The sequence below is a fragment of the Populus euphratica genome, unplaced genomic scaffold (assembly GCF_000495115.2).
Source record: "Populus euphratica unplaced genomic scaffold, PopEup_1.0 scaffold234.1, whole genome shotgun sequence".
Taxonomy (NCBI): Eukaryota; Viridiplantae; Streptophyta; class Magnoliopsida; order Malpighiales; family Salicaceae; genus Populus; species Populus euphratica.
Window position 1 is genome coordinate 573,312 of NW_011499928.1, and position 26,410 is coordinate 599,721.

General features: G+C 31.1%; 1 protein-coding gene across 1 annotated transcript; it reads left to right on the forward strand.

The window, feature by feature from the left end:
- Nucleotides 1-23,164: 23,164 nt before the first annotated feature.
- On the forward strand, nucleotides 23,165-26,209 carry LOC105135855 (L-ascorbate oxidase homolog). The gene is made up of 9 exons (XM_011040927.1): nucleotides 23,165-23,211; nucleotides 23,368-23,545; nucleotides 23,692-23,801; nucleotides 23,974-24,244; nucleotides 24,351-24,450; nucleotides 24,546-24,891; nucleotides 24,987-25,352; nucleotides 25,528-25,606; nucleotides 25,796-26,209. The coding sequence occupies exons 2-9, from the start codon at nucleotides 23,402-23,404 to the stop codon at nucleotides 25,991-25,993; spliced, it is 1,614 nt and encodes a 537-aa protein (XP_011039229.1). The 5' UTR covers nucleotides 23,165-23,211; nucleotides 23,368-23,401; the 3' UTR covers nucleotides 25,994-26,209.
- The last annotated feature ends 201 nt before the right edge of the window (nucleotides 26,210-26,410 follow it).

The following is a 26,410-nucleotide window of genomic DNA, read 5'->3' on the forward strand; positions in this document are numbered from 1 at the left end:
AACAGCTAGCATAAAGAGTTGCATAATGTGATGTGAGAGCAAGTGAGAATGTGCATGATGCGATTAGGGTGATGAATCTCCTTTGCAACTGATTCAAAGTACGGAAAGGTTGTGAAATCACCACACCACATCTATGGTTTTCTAGTTTTATGTGTACTAGAGTTCTGTCATAGACTTACAGATATAATAAAACACATTCAAATAAATACAAAATCAAACCCAGCTATCTATTGTTATCTCGTATATTCAAGGAGTTGTTATGAACATGATCTGATGATGGTTTTGTGGATCCTTCTATAACCCTACCCACCCCCCGCGCGAGCCTAGCATTTAAGTCTTGAACGCGTCGCTTGGAAAGAAAGATGAAGAGGTCGACCAAGGCTCCTTGTAAACATGTCTGCTAGTTGGAGATGATTTGGAACGTAGCGAACCCGAAGTTGTTCTAAGGCTACTTGTTCTTGTACAAAGTGATAATCTAGATCAATGTGTTTAAATCATTATGTGAGTCTGGATTGACAGTAAGGAAAATTGAACTTTGATTAGCACAAAGAATGACTGGAGGTAAGAATCGTGTAGGGTATCTAGCTCAATCAGCATCAGAATAAGTAAGAAGAGCTCGTGAAGAAGATTGAGTGAGAGTTGGACCAAACTAAAGAGTCCCTTCAATGTAGCGAATGATCCTTTTTATAGCCTGGAAATAATTAAGTGAAGGCTTATGTATAAACTGACTTACAACAGTGATAACATGAACAATATTTGGTCTTGTGATTGTGAGGTATTCAAGCGCACCAACAGGAGACTATTATAACAGAGGGATCATGGAAGTCAAAACCAGTGCTAGAGAAATGAAGAAATGATGAGCAATGACCAGAGGACTGCCTACTGGTTTGCAGTCCAGTAATTGGGCACGTTGTAGAATGTTATGTGTATATTTGATCTGACTTAGAAACAGACTAGTAGGATGTTGATGTGCTTCCAAGACTAAAAAATATGTCTTTGGTGGAAAACTCCCTTGTTAATTTGCCAATAAAGCTGTGATGTTTTGAAAAAATAAATAGGAAAAGGCAATAATGTTATGTGAGGTTTAGAAATAAGTATAAATAAATAATGGGTATTGTAGTAATTGAAAAAAACTTAATAAGTATAAATGATAAAATTGAGTTAGATATTTTGATAAATCAGTAGGTGATATATAGAAAAATATGAGTTTAAGGTTGAAGATGATAGAATTTTAGTTTGGTCCCTTAAATTATAAAAATTACAAATTGGTCCTTGAAGCATAATTTGATATTTTGGACAGAAATGAGGATGGATTATGAGTGAAATTTCAATATAATTATGAATTTATGATATTTTTAGTTTGGTTCTCTGATTTGATAAAATTACAATTTGACCTTTAAAAATATGATAAAATTCTAGATTGATCCCTAACTATAATTTTAATTTTTTACTTTTTTGATGAATGATTGTAAAATTCAAGTTTTATGATTTGCTTTCTTTTAAATTTAATTTTGAGAAAACCATTTAATTTTTAGGTTTTTAGAAAAAAAAACTAGTTAGGTTCATAAACATATAGAGTCATGAGTTAGATTTTTAGTTAAGTCTATTAAATAAATTTTATATTTTTTTAGTTGATTTTTAGTATATCTTATTTTTTATTTAGATAATCTTGATATTCTAGATACAGGACATCAATATGATTGCCTTCAATATTTGCTTTCGTGTTATTTTTATTTTTAAATCAAGTGAGTGAATAATTTTTTATATACATGAGAAATAATATAAATATTTGAATTGTTAATATGAATTGAATTATGCTTCTTAATAATATACATTTTGATTATTATCATTTGTTATGATAAAACATAATCAATTGTTGAATATAAATTCTTGATATAAGACAATATACACTTCTAAATTGATAGCTTCTTATTTGATTGATGTCATAAGTTGAGTTTTGAGATATAAATATGTTTATTTGATTATGATATGAACTTATGGTATGTCAATTAGAATACTAATTCTAATAGAGTAGTATTAGTCTTTGTGCAAATCATATTTGAACCTTGGTTGGTCGAATAAGTCAATAACCTATGTGAACTGATCATTTTATAGTACGAAGCCTCATATTTATAGCATTTTGATTTTCGAACGAATTTTATCTTATAATATTTTTGTTATCGTCTATTTGAGAAACTTTTCTATAAGAACCTAATCTATTTGAGAAACTTTTCTATAAAAACCTAAAGCTATAATTGTGTATATATATTCCTCAATGTTATATTACCTTGTGTATATATATTGAATATTTTCTATTCATTAAGTTATTGAACTCACCCTCTTATTATTATTTCTTATGCTTATAAGCTATAAGCATGATATTTTTGTTGGACCTTTAAAATTTAGTCTAGTTAATGCTTTATAATTATAAAAGTTTGTATTTATATTTTATATTAAGACAATCAAATTATATTATAAAGTAAATTTTATTATTAGTACCGTGTTAAACATTGATTGAGTTATTAGACACTAAGTTTATATATAAGTTTGAATTAACATAAATATAAAACCTTAAAGAAGAATTTTGTATATATGCTAGTCATCGATCTGAAAATCGGGTCATGACAAAAGCTATAAAAAAAATCCAATTGTTGCTTTTCTTAGCAATATCATCAATATATAATAATAAATAAATTAAATTATCACCTTTTAAAAAATAATAAAGATAAATTAACTAAAAAAAATCTAGCATCAATTAGAAAAGAGCTAAAACAATAAAATGAATTTTTAAGCCCAAAAAGTTCTTTGCGTGGCCTACACACATGTGAGGGATGTTTGGAACCAATATAATTAGTGATTGCTCAATATACACTTCTTCGTGCAAAAGGAAACTACTAAGAAATACATTCTTAATGTCAAGTTGACGAAGAGGTCAATTATTGGAAATTGCCAACGATAAAACAACCTGAATTATAGATTCCTTAACACCATGGCTAAAGCTTAAACATCAAACTCAATTCGAGGGTTGAGGTAGCTAAGGCATCAAGTTATAGATTATATAAGTGGATCCAATTCAATTTAGATAAATTTAAATTAATCTAAAAAAATTAATATATATATAAAATTTTCATATTTAATATAAAAAAACTTAAAAAATAACTAATATAAATACAGACTATACATGTTGTAAATAATAAAGTTTAAAATATTATTTCAAAAGATTTTTAATTTCATATTAAAAAAATATTTTTTTTTATAAATATAGAGTATATATACCAGAAGAATTCAAATCTCATATTGAAAAAATAATTTTTTTCTTGTAAATATAGAATATATATACTAAAAAATTTCAAATCTTACATTGAAAAAATAAAATATTTTTTTAATATTTATTTAATAAACTTTGAAAAGATAACTAACTAAAATATATATATATATAAAAAATAAGATCTATATAAGGTTGCGCCGATTATGGATCAACTTAACTAATTAACTAGATTTGACTATTTTTTTCCTCTTGCGGCCTTTCATCATTTTATTTGGGGCAGTCCAGCCACTAAGTCATCCTGTCGAGCTAATCTGAATTTAATAATTATAGCTAAAAATCTCTTATAAAATTGAGCCCTGGTAGTTGAGTGTACTCCTTTGCTGCAAGTCAGGCTTTTAGGCAATTGAAACTTGAAAAACGCATTTTGAACCCACAACATTTTCACAGGTCGACGTGCCAGATCCAATGTTTGATTGTGTTGAAGTGCTCGAATTTCCTCATCCATAGCGGCAATCCACCCTGTGTGCTTGGCAATGAATTTAAACCCTTTTTGGCTCCCGCATAGTAAGGCAAGGAATGAATTAGAGTAGAATATGGAACAGTGCTGATATAAGTTGTTTGGGTTTAAAATTGTCATTTTTAGCTTGAGTTTCCATAGGATGAGTACTTGAAGACTGGGGCCAACAGAAGATGGATCCAATAATGGTATATGCATGTTAGTTGGGTGCGAGGGGATTTAAAGGCTTGTTCATGTGCCAAAGGTGGCGCAGTAATAGAATCCTGCAAAACAGATGATGGCACAAAACTTGCTGATGGGTCACTTAAACAGGAGCTACACAAAAGTGATAAGGAATTGGGTTGCTTGGATGAATGGGCGGCCTCGAGTTCGTTGGCTGAGCTAGTCGAAGAAGGAATTGGCTCAAGGAATGCAGAAGTCGGGCAATTGGATATAGATCCAAGGTAAGAAATGTTTGAAAAAGGATATGTATGTTCATCAAAAGAAGCATGTCGAGAGATAAAGACTTGATTAGTCAAACAATCTAAGCAAGGAAAATCATGATGAAAATTAGACATATAGTATCTCGAACGGAGACACGCCATAAAGTGTGGGCGTGGGAAACCGATTAGATGTGAAACTTACAATGCCAAGGGCATCAACCCTAAGTTGTAGGGGACATGAGAATGAAAAGGCATAGCAGGTCTAGTTTCAGTTATATATTTATGTTGGCGCTCTGCACGATCATTTTGTGAAGAAATACGGCCAAAAAGAGGCTCTATATTTATTATCCCCCATCTTTGATCTAATGTCAATAACTATTTGACGGAGTTGATCATAACCCATCAAAAATCATTTATATTATTGTTTCAAGGCCATAAACTCCTCGGACTAGGTGCTCGATATTGATAAAGAGCTCCCAATAGTTGAGACACTACAGGTCGTTTACAAGTTTTTGGTCGTAGTGTTGGAGAGCCTCTAGTCCTAATTTTTTTCGGATCCACCAAATAATCCCACTTCCATCCATAAATCCAGATCAAAATCCAGATGAGTCGAAGAATCTTCCCCATATTTCTCCTTCAATTGGCTATTATAGGTCTCCTGAAAATTAAAAAAAAATCATCATATTCAATTTAAGAAAATAATAACTTATGAAATAAAATGATTGAATAAACATACTACGAAGCGTTGAGCACGGTTATCCATGAACTATTGCACCCTCTTTTGGCGATCTTAACTCTGCACATGCATCTCTACAAACAGCTCTATTGGATTTGACTCACATTCAAGAGACATGGCCTATAAGAAAAAAAAAGTTGCAAATTAAATATATTTATAAGCAACAACAAATTAATCAATGATATATTTTATTTAAATTAATCTTACCATCCGTTTCCTATGTGCACTGAACGGGATGAAGACGTCAATGTGCGTGGTTACCAAATCATGAATTTGCTAGTATCGATTGTTGACATAAGATTGTGAGCATCATGCGAACTGCTCAGATATCATGTGCTCAATATATTACTTCCATACATCCCCCAAGATGAATGACAGTTTGAATTCCCACCAAACCCCTATGTCATTTCATCCTTCAAGACCATTATCTCTCGTATATCTTTTTGCTTCTTCTTTTTTATGTGTCATATCAAAAATCATGCAATTTACTTCCATAGTAATAAATTAGAATTTATAACATAAAATTATAAAACAAAAAATTATATTATTTTTTATATTACCTAGTTGTTACGTGATTCTCCCATACCCTCCTCACAACATTGTTGTCCGCACTATCCCACTTAAATTTATGATGTGTATAAATAATTCATTTAAAATAAAAATAGTTAAAAGATATAAAATTACAAAAATAATTTTTTAAAAATAAACTGGAAATTAAAAGTTAACGCCTATCAGAAATCATTGAAACCATGCATCGATATTAGGTTTCCACTCAAGATGTCTGGAAACCTGACTTAATTAAAATAGTGGAATCTCCATCGATGATTCAAATGTCAATGTCCTTCCACTTGCAGATGAATTGACTTTGCTGTAAAGACACACCACCTCTACACTGTGAAAACGCGCTAGAAGAGACATCATCATAAGTTTGTGCAGATGCCTCTTCGTGATCAACACCTATTAATAAGTTATCCTCACTTCTAGAAGAAGTAGCTGCAACCGTCTGCTGACGACGTGCTGTTGATTTCATTCTATACATCTACACAAATTTATATGAATAATTACATAATTAAGTTCAATTATTTAAAAATAATTTAGCAACACCTCCCTTATATTGCAGACTACCCATAGTTTTCAAATCTGTAAATATTTACAATAACCACAAACCAATTGACTCTATTGAAAAATTTTATAGACAACCTAACATCTATAAAAAATTAAAATCTATATATTTTAACGTAACATCCATAGAAATACATAAATTACAATTAAAATTAATTAAAATAATAAAAAACATAACAATCAATAGTAGAATAAAAATAAGATAAAATAATTTAATTTAATTCTTTATTTCCAATTACCATTTCCATGGAAAATTCAATAATAACAATTAAACGAAACTAAATTTTCAAATAATTATTACAATACAAACAATAAAATAATTAAATTTTCATTCTACACATCTATTCAAATTTATATGAATAATTAAATAATTAAATTTAATTATTTAAAAAAATTCATCAGCACCTCCCTTATATTAAAAACTACTCATAGTTTTCATATCTATAAATATTGATAATATCCACAAGCCAATTTTCATTCAACACATCTACATAAATTTATATGAATAATTACACAAATATTGCAAAATGAACGCTATACAACCTAACATCTATAGAAATTCAATATCTATATATTTTCAACTAACATCTATACAAATTCATAAATAACAATTAAAATTTAACAATATTTTCAATTATTATGGCAATACAAAAAATAAAATAAATTCAACAAATAAAAAGAAAAAACTAAAGACTTTAGGAATGAAAAATGTTTACCTTAATAGTGTGTTGATTTCAAGATTTTATCTACAAACAATCAACAAAGCAAATAACACCATAAAAATAATCATAATTAAAATAAAAAAGTAAAAAAAATACAAAGATAAAGAAAGGAAAATCATACCTTTTAATATGTTGAAAATTACAATCAAAACAATAAAAATACAAAGAGAAATGCAAAAGATTTACAAAAAAAGAAAAGAAGATGAACAAGAGGAGCCGAGAAAAAATGAACCGCAGAGGGGGGATCGGTTTTATACTGCAATTTTATCAACGAAATTACCGATGGAACATAGAATCATATTTTCTTTGATAGTGGCATTAAATTCTGTTAGTAATTTTTGAAATTTCACATAAATTTTTTAAAAATCCCTCCAGATTTTTTGAAGTTCGTCAACACATCTGTTGATAAAAAGGTGTTAGAGCACGGACACATTGGATTTGCTGCATCCTTCAGTAACTATATCGACCGACTAGGCAATTTGGGAGTCATGTGCATTGGAATGTGCACCATCCATTGGTGATTTTTTCAGTATATGCATCAATGATTGTGGAAGAGGTTGTAATGTTTTTAAACTCTCAGTAAAATACTAATGGGGTATATTCTGTCGGTATAGCCCTTGGTGATTATGGCAAAATATTGTGATTGTTTTGTAACTCTCGGTAAAATACCGACGAGACACATTCTGTTAGTATAACTATTGGTGAATGTGGTAAAATACTTTAATTTTTTACGAATCTTGGTAAAATACTAACGGGACACAATCCGTCGGTGTTTCTTTCAACCTTTTGCTTGTTTTGTTTGTATTGCCTGTCTATCTTCCTACACACACTTAAATTGTGAACTTACAGCACACACAACACACTAATAAAAGCAAACAATTATAAAATAAATATTTCATGTTCCAAAATATCATACATAATATTGCATTATAAAAAAAAGGGCTTCATAGCATATTTACTCAGAATTTTTTTCTTTATCCTCAATTGAATTGTTATCAGCTTCATCATACTCTTCAATGTGATTATTATCTTTTTCATCAATATTCTCTAGTCCACTAGAACTCAAAACAACATTCAACTCCTTTGTATCAACAACAACAAGACTATCACAAAAAATATAAAAATTTAAATTTTCTTCTAAGTTAGTCGAAGGAGCAACTTGATATGGTTTAACCAACTCACTAGTTTAAAAGACTTCATCTATCACATTTGTGTCTTCGTTCTCATCCTGAATAACCTTGTCACAACCCTTGGGTTTGGTTTTTAAAACAGATAATCAATCAACTCTTGATCGATCCTTTCTAAAGGAATGGATATATGTGTAATAAACTTGTTGACATTGCTTTGCGAAAACAAAGACATTATTTACATTGCGGAGTCTAGCTTTTAAATTGATTTCAACAAGATCATGGTAAGGATTTATTGTGATTCCTCTATCAGTTGTGTCATACCAATAGCATTTGAATAAAAACACTCTATTCTAATCGCTTTGGCATTACAGATCTTGGCATCTTCTAATCTATCATAGTAGTCAACTTTAAACTCATTCGAAGTTGATTCCTTAATACAAACACAACTGTTGTATCTCTTTCTTCCATACTCGTATTCTTCAGTATGAAAGACATATACATTGACAAAAATACTCATTGTAGCACTTTACTTTTCTTTCAGGGCTCAGGCTTAGTAAACACAGTGAAATAGCATTACTATGTCCCATTTGATAAACCTTGTATATTAAATACAATAATAATCAATAAACGGATATTTTGTAATATTGACATATAGTTAATTACCTTGTAAGTGATAATATGTTTGTAATAAGACTTACATGTATCTTAAACCACGTGGCAAATTGTTCATCTTGTCATTGAAAAATTTAGGATTCGGTCAGGTGTTACTTATTGGACAATAAATATTGTCGATGTTGCCTGCAAGGTTATTTCAAATTATATGAGTTTAAATAGTACACTCTTGACAAAGTTTAAGTAGAACATTTACGTACTTAATAAAAGGTTTTACTTTATCATAATTAAATATGACATAATTGTGTGCTTGTCTGATCTCTATTTTAGATAAATATCTTCCTCTTACGATATTTTTAGGTGTGAGTCATCTAGGATTGGGGAATATTGACAAGTTCCTACTTGAAGGCACTTCACCATCATCATCATGTTGTGGAACAAGGTTGATCCTCATTCTCAAATGAGGTTCGAAATAGTATGAAATAAATTTTGAGATCTCCTTAACAATACAAGCTTCACGTATTGATGCCTTAACATACGTTCTGTTCTTAACCTTTTTTTAAGATTAAACAAGTACTTGCATATATGGAATTAAACAAAAATTATCAATTAAAGAATTAAAAGAATGTTTAATTATGAATTATATTGCAACTATAATATCTAATCTCTCGAATGGATACATCCATATATACTAGACTAGTCCTCCAACTTTTACCTCAAACTATAAATATATGGGTAGATGCTCCATCAAGTCAAAAAATGATGGAGGAAATATCATCTCAAGTTTGCATATTGTCTCAATGATATTTGTTTCAAGCCTTTCAATGTAATCAACATTTAACTTACTAAAGCATTTATCTCTAAAGAAATGAATAATTTTTATGAGTGCATCACATATCTCTTTTGATAACAAATCACAAAAAGCTAAACACATGGCAATCATGACTCTTCATTCCATATAATCTATATTCCTCCATATTATCTAGCCTTGATATGTTTGATGAATGTTCATCAGGAAAACGTAGACTCTTAAGCCATTTATAGACTAGTAGTTATGTGTTTTTCTTTAACACGAAGCTTGCTCTTGGTTTTGCGATCCGTGACTTATCACAAACCAACTTTATATTTTTACGGTTACAGAACAACGCTAAATCCAATCTAGCCTTAATTTTGTCCTTTTTCTTCCCCTTCACATCCATGATGGTGTTGAAAATGTTCTCAAACATGTTGTTTTTATATGTATGATATCAAGGTTATAGCGGAGAAGATTGGTCTTCTAATAAAGAAGCTTCCAAAAAATACTTTGCTTTACCCAATTACAGGTCAAACCAAAACCAAGAAACTTCTGCTTACCTAATCGAAGACCAAACATAATGTCACTGTACTTTGATGCAACATCATGCAATTCTTCACCAAAAAAAAAATAGGGGTGTAACATCCTTTTTAACTATGTCAACAAAGAAATCCTTTCTATTCTTTTTGTCCCTGTGAATCAGTGGCAAGAAATGACGGTGATAGTAAAAAAAAAAAACTTTACCTTTGTTTATTAGTATGAATGCCTTATTGTTTTCCATATAGTATGGACATGCTAGTTTTTCATGCGTGCTCCAACCAGAAACCATTTCATAAGCTGAGAAATCATTGATAGTCTACATCAAAGCCGCTCTCATAACAAAATTATGTTTTCTTGAGATATCATAAGTTAAAGCTTTGGAGGACCACAAATGCATCAATTCATCAATCAACGGTCGAAGACAAACATTCATACTCCATCCCAGACTGCTCGGACCTGGTATGACCATGGATAAAAACATGAACTCCGGCCTCATACAAATCCCCGGTAACAAGTTATAAATTATCAGTATGACCAGTCAAAAAGAATAAGGAGTAGCAAATAACCTGAATAGGTTGAATTTATCTGTACACAACCTAAGACGCACATTCCTTAATTCAACTGAAAAGTGAGGTTGCGCACTATTAAAGTATTTCCATACTTCATGGTTAAAATGATGCATTATCACTCCATCAATCGCATGATGTGATTGGTGCCATGTCATGTGCTCAGCAGTACATGGTGACATGAATAACCTCTCCAGTCTAGGTGTGATTGGGATTGCCTATATATCATGCACTTGGTCAGCTCAACATTTTCAAGGTAGTATAACATGTATAAGTTAGAGCACATGTTAATTTTCTGGTATCCTAAACCGAGAAGTTTCATCATGGACTTTGCAGTATAGAAGTTCTCTTTTAGTCTATTCCCTTCAGGTAAAATCCTTCTCGCCCATTTGATAATCTGGTCATAACCGGTTTCATTTAACTCGTGATCTAACTTGACGGTAAACACTTGTGCTATGATCGATAATTTATTGTGGTTTATGACCTATCCTATAATGGTTCATCAGAATCTTTCAACAGATTAAGAAACCTTATTACACTTGCATTAGGTTCTTCTACGATTGGACATTCACTAACATTACCTTCATTCATTCTCATTACAAACATAATCATATTCTTGTAAGGATTACTATTATTATTTACAACTTCATGCATGTTGCTAGCACTAGACGTTGACCCAACCACCTTTTCTAGCATACTCTCATTAAAAACAAATAGTTCTCTATGTGCATACCAACACAAGTAATCCTCAAGGAACCTTTTGGCTGGAAGATGCGTTGTTACAACATCTTGATAAATAAACTTTTTTATTTTTACACTTCTTGTATGGACACCTGATACTGCCATTAGTAAAATTCCTCATAATAGATGTTATGAAATTAATAAAGCCCTAAACCCTGTTATTACATCAATGAATAATCATTCATAACTTCTATCGAACCTTTATAAAATTATGACGATAATATGTATTAATTAACTATATTACATAAATAAATTTACAAAAATATTGGTTTACACCAACATTATCCAACAAGCTAAAAAACATTTATGTTAAATATTAATTATCAATTATCAATTATCAATTATCAATTATCAATTATTAATGTCCATACAAATTTATACATATATAAATTTACAAAAATCACAACTTCATAATAGAATTGATAAAAAATAAAATGGACCCATTAAACAAGCTATTATTTATTTTATCATAACACATCTAATTCGGTGTAATTCAAAAAAAATTTCAACAATTTACAAACAAATATAATTTGAAAAAATCTAAAACAAACTATAACAACTATAAAATTATATATTCATACTACAAGTTTTTTTAACAAATAACAGTCAAATAAGTACATACGTTAACAAAATACATATACTAAAAAAATAAAATTGATATTTAAATGTTAAAACTAAAAAGGATAGATTTACTTATAAAAAATGATAAAATCCATAATAAATTTCCTAGAGAACGAATGTTGTGACCATATACAAAAATATAAAAAACTTGAGTGCTTATGTTGAGAACAGGGGGAGAGTTGGGATGGGAAAAAAGAAAGGAAAAAAGACAGAGAAATAGAGGAAGAGAGAGTTGGCATTGTGGGTATATATTGGCTTTTACCGATGGAATCACCGATAGAAATATTTCATTGGTATACATATCGGTAAGTTCATCGGTGACTATGCCACATCACTATATAGAGATCCTAATTTGAATCCCTCTCTCATTCAATCGATGAAAGCATTTGAAAAAAATTCCACATCATTACATCGTTGCAACTTTTTAAAAATCTGTATAATCCATCAGCAATACGGTCAGTATATACTGATAGATACGTCCATCGGTAAATACCAACTGTATTGCCAATGAAAATTTTCTGTTAGTATATACCAAATAAATTAGAGATGGAATTATATCCGTCGGTAATGTTTACCGATGAAAAAACTCTATCAGTAATTTTATTAGTTTTCACTAATTTTCTGGTAGTGATATTTGCTCATAAAAGCCAACTGATCACAAGTAGTTTGGAATTCACCGGAAATTCAACAACACTACATGAGATCTTTTTCATATGCTGCAAATCATCCTTTAGGCGTAGTTCGTGGGATTAAGAATGATGACTGAAGGTGTTCTCCAGTGTATACCAAATGTCATAATAGGAAGATAATCCAACCACGGTAGACATAGCCTCCTTGGTTAAGGAAAAGAGTACATAGAAGGCTTAGCAAAAGTTGGTTTGTTAGTTGCCACTTAACAAGTTCTGGATTTTCAGAACCAGAACTATCAGTTATAGAAGGCTTAGTAACAAAACTATTAGTGACACAATCAAAAGATTGATATCTTATCTCAAGTGCAGGAGTGTCAAAATAATAAATAACTTGGCAAGATCGGGGTCGAAACACAAGAATGTTAATTATATAATGATGGTGATAGTGATGAGTTAAAGAAGATTTTGAGATGTAAGATTAATGTAAAGATTAAACAATGATAAAAATAGTTGTCAAGGTTAGAAGATTCACTAATGGTATTTCAAATAAATATAATATAAACTCTTTTTATTACCTAACTAGAAACTACATAAAAAAAAGGTTCCAATAGGATGATTTATTATTAATAGCTTATTATAAATTATTAACATGATCATATTAATTATCTTATTTAAGTAACACCAAATTTTTAAATATTGTCAGAAATTCATAATGCTAACTTATGTTAACAACAAATCAAGTTCCTTTCATGGCACATATATAGGTTATACCATATGGTTGGCTATAAAAGTGTCAAGCATTCGTTGTACCAATTATTATACAATACAAATTTAGATTAACCATTTAACAAGCAAGGTATTAAGAATTAATAAGATAAAAATAATAAGACATGTTAATAATAATTTTTTTAAGATATAATCATTAAAGTCCATATTGAGTTTATATTGTACTTATCCTAACACCATTAGTGAAACCTTTTCACCTTGATATAATAAACTTAGTTAAACATAATAAATAAGAGAAACATACATAAACAAGAGGAGAACATGAGTGTATAAGTATAGTAAATGAAATGAAATGCATAAATAAGAGATTAATAAAAAAAAATTTAAGCATTACAAAAATATAAAGAAAGAGAGCAAAAACATGATCTTGATCTGAAAACCAAGATGACTAGATACATGACAAATGTCTCATTTTATAAGCCGAAATTCAGAACTATTGATTTGATGACTAATTATTGAGTGGGTGGCCACCTCTTGACTTTACGACAATCTTTATTTTCTTGTCTAAATAAAACATCATTAATAACATTAGAATTTAAAAATATAGTCTTCATGAAAGTTCTGGGCAATTGTCTTAGCTTTCTAATAAAAAAATCAGTGTATTTGGGTTGAACATTGAACAATCTCGGGGCTACAGGATAAATTTTGACTTCTCTATTATCTTAGCTTTCCAATAAAAAAATTAGTGTATTTGAACTTTTAAAACTCGAGATATAGGTTGAATATTGAATAATGTCGGGGCTATAGGACAGATTTTGACTTCTTCGTTGTTACTACAATTTGAACTTAAAAATGATCTTTTTGAATCTTAGATTCTTATGAAAGTTTTAAGTTTATGTCTTAGATTTCTATCCATATTAACCACACTTAAATCCATGTTCTACGTTTCCATTTATGATCCAATAATTGAATGGAGTTTCAATTTGAATTTAACCAGCATCTCTTTCCTAAGCTTAGCTTTCTCTTTGTCTTCTCAATTTAAGTAGTTAGACTCATTAATCGATCCTTTAATTATGTGATAAACCTATATTTTAGATGAATATTTACTATAAATTTAAGATATCTTATATTAATAGAGTTGTTATTATAAAACATGTTTTAGTTAATGAGTTATTGATACTTTAAATGCAAAATGATAATATAAAACCTTAATAAAAATACACTTTGAAATACTAATCAATTAAAATATTCAAAGAGATGTTGGGATTGCAACAATGACAGTACCTAAATGCATCAAAGGAGATAGTTAGAAAAATAGATGATTTGATGATTAGATGTACCATAGTGTTGAAGGACAAAAAGGAGAATTGTGTGTTGGAAGTTATAGGATCAAATGATGTAAATCCACAAGGTAGCTCTGATACCATGAAAATATTGTGAATTCACCACACCAGATTTGTGGTTTTCTAGTTTTATGCATACTAGAGTTCTGCCATAGAGTTACAGATATAGTACAAAATCAATTCTAGCTATCTATTGTTATCTACTATATTCAAGCAGTAGTTATAAACATGATCTGATGATGATTTTGTGGATCCTTCTACAACAGATCCTTCTATAACTCTTACTAAAGTATAACTTGAATGACCATTCATATTCGTTACCACTTCTTAGCAATTTTCAGTCGAAAACTAAGCAGAGCAGTGACATTGAAAACCATTGCTGGAGAAAAATGGCACAAACCAACTGTTGTAACCCAATTTTGGATTCACTAAAATTTTTTTGAATGTTATTTTATCTTATTATTCATGACAAAAAATATAATAAATAAAAAAGAGAAGAAAAAAAAGAGTTTAAAATATATTTCCTCGAGTCAACCGTCATTTTCTGTCAAAACCGAGTCCACCGGATCAATACGGGTCCCACCATGTCGACCGCGATGAAAAATGAGTTTCGGGTCAAAACCGTCATTTTCGATCAAAGGGTCCACCGGGTCAATACGGGTCCCATCATGTTGACTAGGATGAAAAATGAGTTTCGGGCTGTTTCGGGTCAAACTCGTCATTTTCGGTCAAAACCGAGTCTACCGGGTCAATACGGGTCCCACCATGTCGACCGGGATGAAAAATAAGTTTCGGGCTGTTTCGGGTCAAAACTGTCATTTTCGGTCAAAACCGAGTCCACCGGGTTAATACGGGTCCTACCATGTCGACCGAGATGAAAAATGAGTTTCGGGCTGTTTCGGGTCAAAACCGTCATTTTTGGTCAAAAAACCCGGTCCACCGAGTTGATACCCGTATAAATTTTTTTTAATTTAAAATTGATTTTTAACGGATAAAAAAAATTTTATAATACTGATTTGAATTTTTAATTTTTACCCCTATAAATAAATATTATTATTATTATTTAGTATTATTATATATAAAAAAAAATAGTAACGTGATTATTTTTATAATTACGTGATTTGTCTGATTTCATTGGCTATAAATAGCCAATGAAATCAAGACAGAGGAGGAGAAAAAGATACAAAACTTCATTCTGAATTCGAGCATTACTGTTTGGTTACTATTGGGTACTACTTATTTTTCTTATACTTTTTCTGCACCCCAGTAAGATATTAAATTTTTTTTAACAAATTGAAAAATACCAAAAATATCCTAACCGTTAGATCTAATAGTGTTTAGATCTGAGCCTTTGCTTTTTTAGGATACAATAGGTTTTACCACACCCGATTAAAACCCAAATCAATCTCAGCCTTTCACATAATCTGCCCTTCGATCCGGTTGCGCCACGTCAGCAGGTGTACCAAGCACTTGGTACACGCCGCCACACCAGATCGTAGCCCATTCAATTCTGACCGTCCGATCAACTTGAATATCAAACCAATCCCAGCCACACGATCTGTTCATCTGAAATCCAACGGTGCCTAGGCTTCCGATGCACAAGTGCACCATACACTCGTCCACACCGTAGCAACACCCAGAGCTTCTCTCTCCTCTTGCCGGCGATTCTCTCTCTCTCCGTCGATCTCCCATTTCCAGCCATATCAAGCCGCGAAACCACCACAAAAACGTGAATCGCCTTCTTTGAAGCAAAACCCCAGCTATTTTACACTTTTTCACCGGCGCTTTTGGCCCGAAAAAGGCCGCGACCGACATCGGCCAATCGACCTTCAAGTCGTCGATTCTCCCTCCTCAGCAATCAAAGGCCAACGAGACCACCACCATCAGAATCCTCGTCCTCAGATCTACCAGAATCGACCATCTTTTGGCCGGAATCTCACTGAAAAAATTCGCGGCGTCAACAGTAACCGCGCGTGAGCCACACGCGCCACCAGTGGCATTTTCGTAAATTTTTGAAAAATCTAAGGGTATTTCAGTCTTTTTCCTATACAGGGGTACTCAAGTAATTTTCTATGATATTTTTTGATATTTTTATATATAAATAATTGTAAATTTTTGCACGTGAAAAAAACAAAAAAATAAACCAAAAATAAATAACGACGCGGGTTCAACACCCATTTTATCATATCACTGTTCATGGGTCAAAAACTCAATTTTCAAGAATTGATATATATCTATTTGTCAATGATATCAAAATAATTTTTATTTTATAAAATAAATATTATTTGTCGACACGTTTCTTTTATTTACAAAAAAAAGGACCGATGTCAAAAAATTAAATACCAAATATGGATTATGTCTATTATTATTTATTTTGATAAATTAGACGTAACTCTCCTTTTTAGGGATAAACGTCGACATTTTAGACAAAGTCTCCTAATTTTAGGGATTGATGTCATTTTTAACGTGTCTCCTGTTTTTAGAGACCGACGTTAACCATGTTAAAAATTTACAAATAAGCTCAAAATAAAATAGCATTTAAATCAAATAAGAAAAGCACACAAGTACAGGTAACCTTTTTCTGAAAGGATGTTTTAAGGGTGGTGTTTACCTTCCCTTAATCATAACTAACCCAGTACCTGAATCTCTGGGACCAGTGTCTAATTTTGGATTTCTAGTTCCCTCAAATTACTAGATGGCGACTCCAATAAAATCTTTATTTCTCCCAATCACATAAAAACTAAATTATTCTTTTTTTGTTAATAAAAAAACAAAAAAAAAAAGAGTGGAGTCGTCGCCCAACGCCGTGTAGCGACACCAACGATATGAGAGCAACATAGAAGCACATAGTCCTAATCATGACAGCAATATTGTTAAATTCATGAAATGTGTCATATGGTCCTAATGGTAGAAATGCTGCTAAACTCATGAAGATATTCATTTATTCCTCACATTAGTGTTCCACAGATTTATCCTCCAACCTTTAGTCATATAAATGAATTCCAACTGACCTCAACAATCTGACGGGTACAGATGTGAAACTATAGCATCACTCTTTCTAAAACACTTCTAGCTAGTTTATTAATAAACCACTAAAGCATCTTTCTGTACTATCTTTTCAGGAAATACCAATTTCTGCGCTAGACAAGTACATAGGTGATAGATAGTAGTAACACCTTAGTCACTCGGTCTCCCTAGGAATTGTTCAGATAGATCAGCTTATTGGCTAGAGCTCTCAAGGTTTTTTCCTGTGAAAGGTCTCACCTGGAAGCAGTAAAGGATTATCCTTTCTACAGAAGTGGCACCCTTGTCTCCAATCTGAGGCAAGTTCGAAAACAAGTAGATTGATGTATTCATACATGGAGTTTTTCTTTCAAGTCTAGAAAACAGCTAAAGAGGAGGGGAGATTCTGTCAGCAATCTGAAAGTAGCAAAAAGAGAATGATACTAGAGCTGCTAACCTTGGGATTCGGTAATCTTTTCTTCAAGGACTGTTGATGCCTAACTCTGTACTATTACTATATGTGGAAAGATTAATGTTAAGACACTTTTAGAGAAGATCTAGCATTCCTAAGAGTTGATTAATTTTAGTAGCCCATAATTCACATCAAAGCACATGATGAGAATTTAATCCCACATGTGGTGGAATTAAATCGGGTCTGTGCATATGTAGTTTATCTTGAATTTCAGATCATAAGAGATCTATCTTTGAGATTTATTCTAATATCTAACCAGGTCAACCGATTTTGTAACCTCTCCATGAAATTAATTATCTATATGATCATAGTTTTAATTGATTTGATTATTTTACAGAAGTCCACGAAATTCCCTTTATTAAGTCTCGTTATCCCTTCACTACAATGTTGTTTTCTAATTCAGCTGTAACTCGTAAATAGATATGTTCGTAGGTTGGTCCGATTTTTTCCTGAGGCTAAGTTAGCCCCAGTCTTTTTTACAAGGCTTGGCCTAGATAATCAGGCTGAGACTTGATCCCGAGACCAAACATAGAAAGGCCCGGGTTCTTAGGCTCCCAATTTTATTTTATTTTTTTATTATTTATCATATCTTTGCTAATTCTATTATACTTGTGCTTCAAATTCTTTAGATAATTCTATTATACTTGTACTTCAATCATAAGTAAGACTAATTTTTTTTAAATATAAAAAAATATTAAAAATATAAAGAATTTTTTAATAGGATTACTAACCCTAATCAAGTGGGTCACTTTTAAAACTTTTTGACTTGGCTCTTATTCTAACTTAAATTTCCAATTAAACCTTATAGGAGATAATTCAACTTAAATTGATTGATTTTAAAGATTTAAATAAAACCTTAGTAATTTATAAAAACATAACTTAACTTTTTAAAAAATTTCAAGATGACAATTTATTTTTACATATTGAGACAATAATAGATTGGATTGACTACAGTCCCCTTGTGATTCGAGTCATAGGCTTTTTTAAGTTTAATAAAAAAAATTATAAAGTATTTTTTTATTATATGATAAAAATAGATGCTTACAAAATTGATTATTAATATAAAAATAGACACTCATTTGAGATTGTGATAATACTATAGAAAAAAATAAATAAATCATGAAATCTATTTCTCAACTAATTTAATATTGAAGGATGAAATAAAAAAAAATTAAAACAATTAAAGGATAAAAAAATCATATTCGATCAGTAGCTAAACTTATCAAACCTGTAATCAGGAACCTTGGGCTAGTATGTTGAACCTATAAACTGGGTTACGGACTCCACTGAGATTATAATTTATTTTTTATAACTATTTTTTATTTAAATATACGATTAAAGAAATAGATAATCGCAGAATTGAATATAAACCCATACCAAGATGTTTTTTTGAGATCGTGATAACCTCATAGAAAATAAAATGAAATCAATTATAAAACTAAATTCTCAATTAATTTAATATCTATGAATGAAATAAAAAAATAATTAAAAAAAATAAACTCGTCAAACTCAGAAATTAGGTCAACTAGTCAAACCTATAAACAGATCTATGAACTTTATAAAATTTAATGAAATGACTTTTCTTTGAAACAATTTTCTTTTTAAATATCTGAGGAAAAAAATAGATAATAAAAATACCAAGTTCAATTAAAAAAAAAAGACATCCTATAAAACTTGTAAATTAGGACAACCTGGATTACCATGGTATAAATGCTAACACAATAGAAAAATAAAATAAAAAAAATAAATTACAAAACTAAATTCTTAATCACCTTAATATTGAAATAAAAAATAATTTAAAAATAAAACAAAATAAAAATTCAATAAAAAGAAAAGAAAAAGAAAAAAAGAAGCAAAATACTATAATCCATAGTATAATGGATGCAGGTGTCCATGCTTTTTAATTTTATTTATTACTTTATAAAATTTAATTACATTTTTCACCAAAACTATTTTTTTAACCATATAAAAAAATAAACCATAAAAAATCAAGTTCAACAAAAAAATTAAAAAAAAATATCTCACCAAACTCATAAATTAGGGCAATCTACTTACCCTAACAAACTCGCAAACTATATAAACCTATAAGAAGATAAAATAAAGAAAAATAAGTTACAAATTCAAATCCCTAAATACCTAAATATTAAAAGATAAAATAATACCTTTTAAAAAAATAAAAAACTATAAATTACTATTATAATTCATAGTACAATTAAATATAGAGTTAAATATGAATGAATAATGATTTTTATACATCTTTTAATTTTTATTAATTAGCTTAATTACCCATGTTTTTCTATGAGTATGGTTAAAATTAATAAGTCTAATTCTTTTATAATGGAAATTGGGAGTAAATTTATAATATTACATAGTTGAAATAGTTAAAATCCTATTAAATCATGTTTTGTTTTGGAAGATATTATTGTTTTATAACAATACATCAAATTTGATACATGGAGGATAATTAGGCTAATTTTAATAGTTTGGTTTTTCTGAACTCATACTCACAAGAAAAAATAAAATAAAATTTAGAAAAATACAAATAAAATAAATCTAATGAAAAGGTTGAATGAAAAATAACAGCTGCTATTATTCAAAAAAATATTCAAGGTCTTATCCAAAAACATGTTTTAAATAAAAAAAATTAATTAATTAATTCTCATGATTTATAACATATATAATAAATATAAATGAAAATTAAAAATAATATGAACAAGCATAGTTCTTTTTAAGTAATTCATATAGAGTTAAATTTATTTGTATTAAAGGTAAAGAAAAATATAAATTATAAGGAAAAAACTAACCTAGCAATTGAGTCTGGGTGGCGTAGCGGGACTGGCCTTATATTGCAAGTGTTAAAATTCTTTTCCTTGTGGATGGTATTTTTCTTTTTAAAAAAAGTTAGAATAGCCAACATATCACTTATTTTTTTTTTTTTTAGATTCCTTGTTCTAATCTCAGAATCATATCACAATCTATAATAATTTTAAAAAAACCCTAAAATCTCAAGAAACCGATTTGTAATATGGTTTAAAAATACAAAACCAATCTTTTTTTCTCAAATCTAATATATTTTTTTGTTAGATAAAAATAACAAAACTCTTTAATAAAATATTTATTGTCAAATAAGACCCATCAAGATCAATAATAAGTGCATTTGTCTCCTCACATTCAATTTCAATCCTTTTATCTTCATTTGTTATGGAATTTTAAAATTTGAACTCTTGCAAAATTAAGTATCAAGGCAACTTTGAAAATGTTTTTTCTGACACCCTAAGAACCTCAATTCAAGTTTATAGAGACAAACTACGACTAATTCAATATAAAATAATTAAATTTAAAAATAACAAACAAATTATATGACTAGAAAAAAAAGAAAAGGCTTAATAGTGCCTGAAAAACAAAATTTATAATGTTTTTACTGCTTTCAATTAAGATCCCTCTATTTGTACAGGTATACTCGAAGACATTCTAGGTTAGCTTGTTCAATGATCGAGTTCTAAGGCTTTTCCACAAGTCCCTAATGCCAATGCAAAATATTTTTGTTGCTAAATGCTCCTCCTTTTTCCCTTTAATCAATTAAGGCCCCTCTATTGAAACTTAGTTTATAATAGGTGGACTTTAATCACAAGTCACTTAATACAATATGCTGCATAGCTAAACCAGCTATGTCAAGTGTACATTTGTCGAAATATATTTTGGATTTATTTGCTCGAGTGCCAAGGAGAAACTCATGCTTGAATATCACTGTGGAATTGTTTTTATATATTGTTTTAATATATTGATATCAAAAATACATTTTAAAAATAAAAAAAAATATTTTTAATATATTTTCAACCCAAAATTATTCTGAAACATGATCTCTATTAAACATGCATGTTACCTAATTAGTTCTACCTACGAAAATATTATAAATCTTAGTAGACATGTAAGAATTTAGGAAATTCCTTCAAATATATCTATTTATTTATACATTAATTTTGGTTGACAAAAAATATTAAATGAGCACTAAACAAAAGTCTTAAAACTGTTGACGGGAAGCCATTCCTGCAGTAAAGGTCTCATAGAAGTTATAACTTTATTAAACTATGGGTAAAAGGTGTTAAAAGTTTTTAAATTATCGGTTAAAATAGAATTATCCACTAAAAGTTTTTATTATTCAATTTGCACTAAAGTACGTGAGATGTATATCATAGACTCTAAAATTGGATCAAATCCAAAGAGTAGAAAACCAACGAAACCTTAAAAATAACAAGAGGACTGACCCGACCTGACCCGACCCGATCCAGCATCCGTTTCCTTTATCTCCAATTCTTGCTTCCTCTGTCATGTGACCCGGAGTCTAAATTATTTCAAAGAGTTTCTTTCTTCCACGCGTTTTCTGGAGCTGCCCTAATATTTTAGTATTATAAATCAGTGCTTGCTTCACAATTAAATTGCAATTAATGTTGATCCGTTCTCCGCTGCGCTGCCCTCGCTTCCTTCCACCTTCCCCCATTCCCGCCACCGACGATTCTTGTTCTATGGTCCTCCATGCATCACCTAGTTTTGTTTGGAAAGAAAAATTGAATGAATACCTCCTTGAAAAAATTGTAATGAAATACAAGGTATTAACTATTAAAATAACAAGTTTTTGATCTAGTGTCAATGATCTATTTACATTTCTACTCTGTTTTTTTGGGGAGTTGAGATCAAGAAAATGCCCCATATAAAAATAGGCTATAATATAATCAGCTCCTTAACTTTATAACAACGGTGATGAATTCAATCCTTATGGTTATATGTAATCCTTTTAATAGCAATCTCCTAACTCTCTAATTAAAGACCAAAGAAAATATCAATGCATATGTTAGTGTTTTATGTCGGTCCGATATGGTTATATATCTTCAATTGCTTAACCTATTTGACAATATCCGAAGTCAAGCTCTAATTAGTATTGGGGAATAAAATGGATGAATAGAGGGTTAGTTTATATCAAGTAATCTTAAGTCAAAATGGCAACTGGTGATTTATCAATATCTAAATATTTCTGAGTCCAGAATGAGTTGTGGAAGAGTATGTAAGTTGAGCATGAAGTGCGCCGCAAAAGAGCTATCCATTTTCTGGATTTTCGTGTCCCTCCATGTTGGCACCTTCAGATGCGTGATTCTCCCCTTATATATGGACTCCACATTTTGAGACCTGGGTACTGTGCTAAATATTTTCTATCTCTTTCTTCATTCTTTGAGGATCATTTTGCAGTTCTTAGGTATACAACTAGTTCTATTCTATTCTATTCCTTTGTTAAGTGTGTCAAATCTTGGCCAGTCATTCAGCAATATTGCTCTATAGTCAATGAGGTGAACTATAGATGGCATCCTTCGTCACTGAATCTAAATGGTTTGTTTATGTTTTTGTTGGGCAGATATCTGGAAACTGAGAAATATTTTTACGTTAAGATGAGGCAGGCCAGCATCCTGTATTTTTGTGTTGGAATATTGGCTTTGCTGAGTGATACATGGGTGCAAGCAGAAGATCCCTATAGATATTACACATGGACAGTAACATATGGAACACGCACTGTTCTTGATAGACCTCAGACGGTAGGCTGTTAACCCTTTACATTGTCCTCCTTTCAAGTGATACATTATTGACTTTCAGTGAGAGATAGTGATACTGTTTTACATCTTCACACTTTCCGCACACTCAATTGAATCTGTTCCTCTTTCGTTCTCTGTCAAATTTGCAGGTTATTCTTATCAATGGACGATTTCCTGGCCCAAATATTGAATGTGTGACTAACGACAACATAATTGTAAATGTTATTAATAAGTTGAATGAACCTTTCCTCATAACATGGTTAGTATTCAACTCATTCTTATACCACTATTTGTTTGTTGGCACAAGGAAGTCCTGCTGATTCCAACTCATGGCCTATCCTTGCAATAGATTACAAGTACCAGTTTCTCTTTGCTAGAACACATTATAGATATGAGTAATAAAAAGCAAAAAATTTCCCCTGTGAAATCAGGAATGGAATCAAGCAAAGAAGGACTTCGTGGCAAGATGGAGTGCTAGGGACCAATTGTCCAATCCCTCCAGGCTCCACCTGGACCTACAAATTCCAAACAAAAGATCAGATTGGAACTTATAGCTACTTCCCTTCAACTGCAATGCATAGAGCCGGTGGAGGGTTCGGAGGTTTCAATATTGCTTCACGGTCTGTGATATCAATTCCATACCCTATTCCTGTTGCAGAATTTACCCTTCTCATTAGTGATTGGTACAGGGCAGGACATCAGGTTTGTTACTGAAATGCCTCCGATATATTTCTTACCAATCGCTTTTACCCTCTTTAGTTTCCAACAATGTTTATCATGGTTAATTAGGGAGCATCCATCTTTGCAGGCATTGAAGCAAAACTTGGACCGGGGCAAAGCTCTTCCTGTTCCTGATGCTCTTCTTATCAATGGGCTTTCTAAAGGTGCAAGCTTCACTGGTGAAAAAGGTAAACATCATATAATAGAATATCTCTTCAACTTGTTTTTAAGATGTGATTAAGAGATGGAACATGGAAGAGAAACTTGGCCATGCTTTTTTCAGGGAAAACTTACAGGTTCAGGATTTCAAATGTGGGAATTTCAACTTCAATCAACTTCAGAATTCAGGGCCACACACTGACTCTTGTTGAAGTTGAAGGATCTCATACTATGCAAGAGGTGTACAACTCGCTTGATGTTCACGTTGGTCAATCAGTAACAGTTTTGGTTAAATTCAATAGTGCAGTCAAGGACTATTACATAGTTGCCTCTTCTCGTTTCACTAAACCTATTCTCACTACAACTGCCCTTCTTCGCTATGCGGGCTCCAACACCCCACCTTCTCTACCATTGCCTATTGGCCCAACTTATCATGTTCACTGGTCTATGAAGCAAGCCAGGACCATCAGGTTATCTTCTTCAAGTTTCTCTCTTACTACCATACTTTTTAGTCGGTCAAATATGTGTCTAGTAGCTAACTATTGCCAAATTCATACTTGGACAGGTTGAATTTGACAGCAAATGCAGCCAGGCCAAATCCTCAAGGGTCATTCCATTATGGGACTATAAAAGTTGTGAAGACGCTTGTTTTAGCCAATACAGCAGAGAAGATAAATGGCAAGCTGCGTTATGCTGTTAACGGGATATCTTATGTCGATCCTTCCACCCCATTGAAACTTGCTGACTGGTATAACATCCCCGGTGTCTTTTCCTTGAATTCGATGAAGACTACACCTGTCAATACCCCTGCAGTTCTCGGAACTTCCGTGGTTGGAACTGAACTTCATGACTTTGTGGAAATTGTCTTCCAAAACAACGAGAACACGATCCAGTCCTGGCATCTATCCGGAACCAGTTTCTACGTTGTTGCGTAGGCATTTTTATCTGCGTACTTTTGCTAAATCTTAGATATATATTTGTTACACTTGTTTACAAGTACAAGCTCACACATCAATCTAATGTAACATTTCAATTCTAAGCCTTTATTCCTATGAAATCAAAGTTTGCTGATACAAAATACACTGATTAATTTCTAAAATTTGCAGATATGGCGATAATGTGTGGAACCCCAGCATGAGGAAACGCTACAATCTGCTTGATGCTGTCTCTAGATACACTGTTCAGGTGATTGAAAAGAACATCTACAATTGTTTTAAGTAAAAAAACATACACATACACAATGAAATGCCCACTTTCCTCCCGTCTAATTCCTAGCCCTGTATAGATGATCAATATTTTAGAGAAAACTGCATAGATGATGTTAATTATTCAATATCTTAAATAAACTTAACTTGAACACATTAATGTTGGCAGGTATATCCCACTGCTTGGACCGCAATATATGTGTCATTGGACAACAAGGGTATGTGGAACTTGAGGTCAGCAATCTGGGCGCGGCGATATCTAGGCCAACAATTGTACGTCAGGGTTTGGAACGACGAACGCAGCCTATACACAGAGACTGATCCCCCTCCAAATACATTGTTCTGTGGCTTGGCTAAACGACCATAGAAATGTTTCGCTTTTGTTTAGTTAATTTCTTCAGTTCTTTAAAAAAAAATCTTAAACTTCTTGAATCAGTTACGAGGGGGTGACTGGAGGTAAATGGGAAAACAAGCTTTAGAAAGAGGGCGAAAGTAGAAAATTTTCTTTGTTTTAGTGTGAGATCGATCCTTTCCTGATTATATTGTGTACTAATAAACTATTTTCCCACCTTTCATTGATTTACTGGGATTTATGATGGTTTTTTATTCTACATTTCATGCTACCTTGCACCCAACAGAATGCTTGAAAGCTTGGCACACGCAGCTGAAACCTTATGCTGCTTTCAAATATCTACATTTGACTATTTAAACAAGAAAAATATCATTTGAAATTTGCTAAGCTTTTATTATGCCATAGAGATGGATTAATTTGTATTGTTTTCAT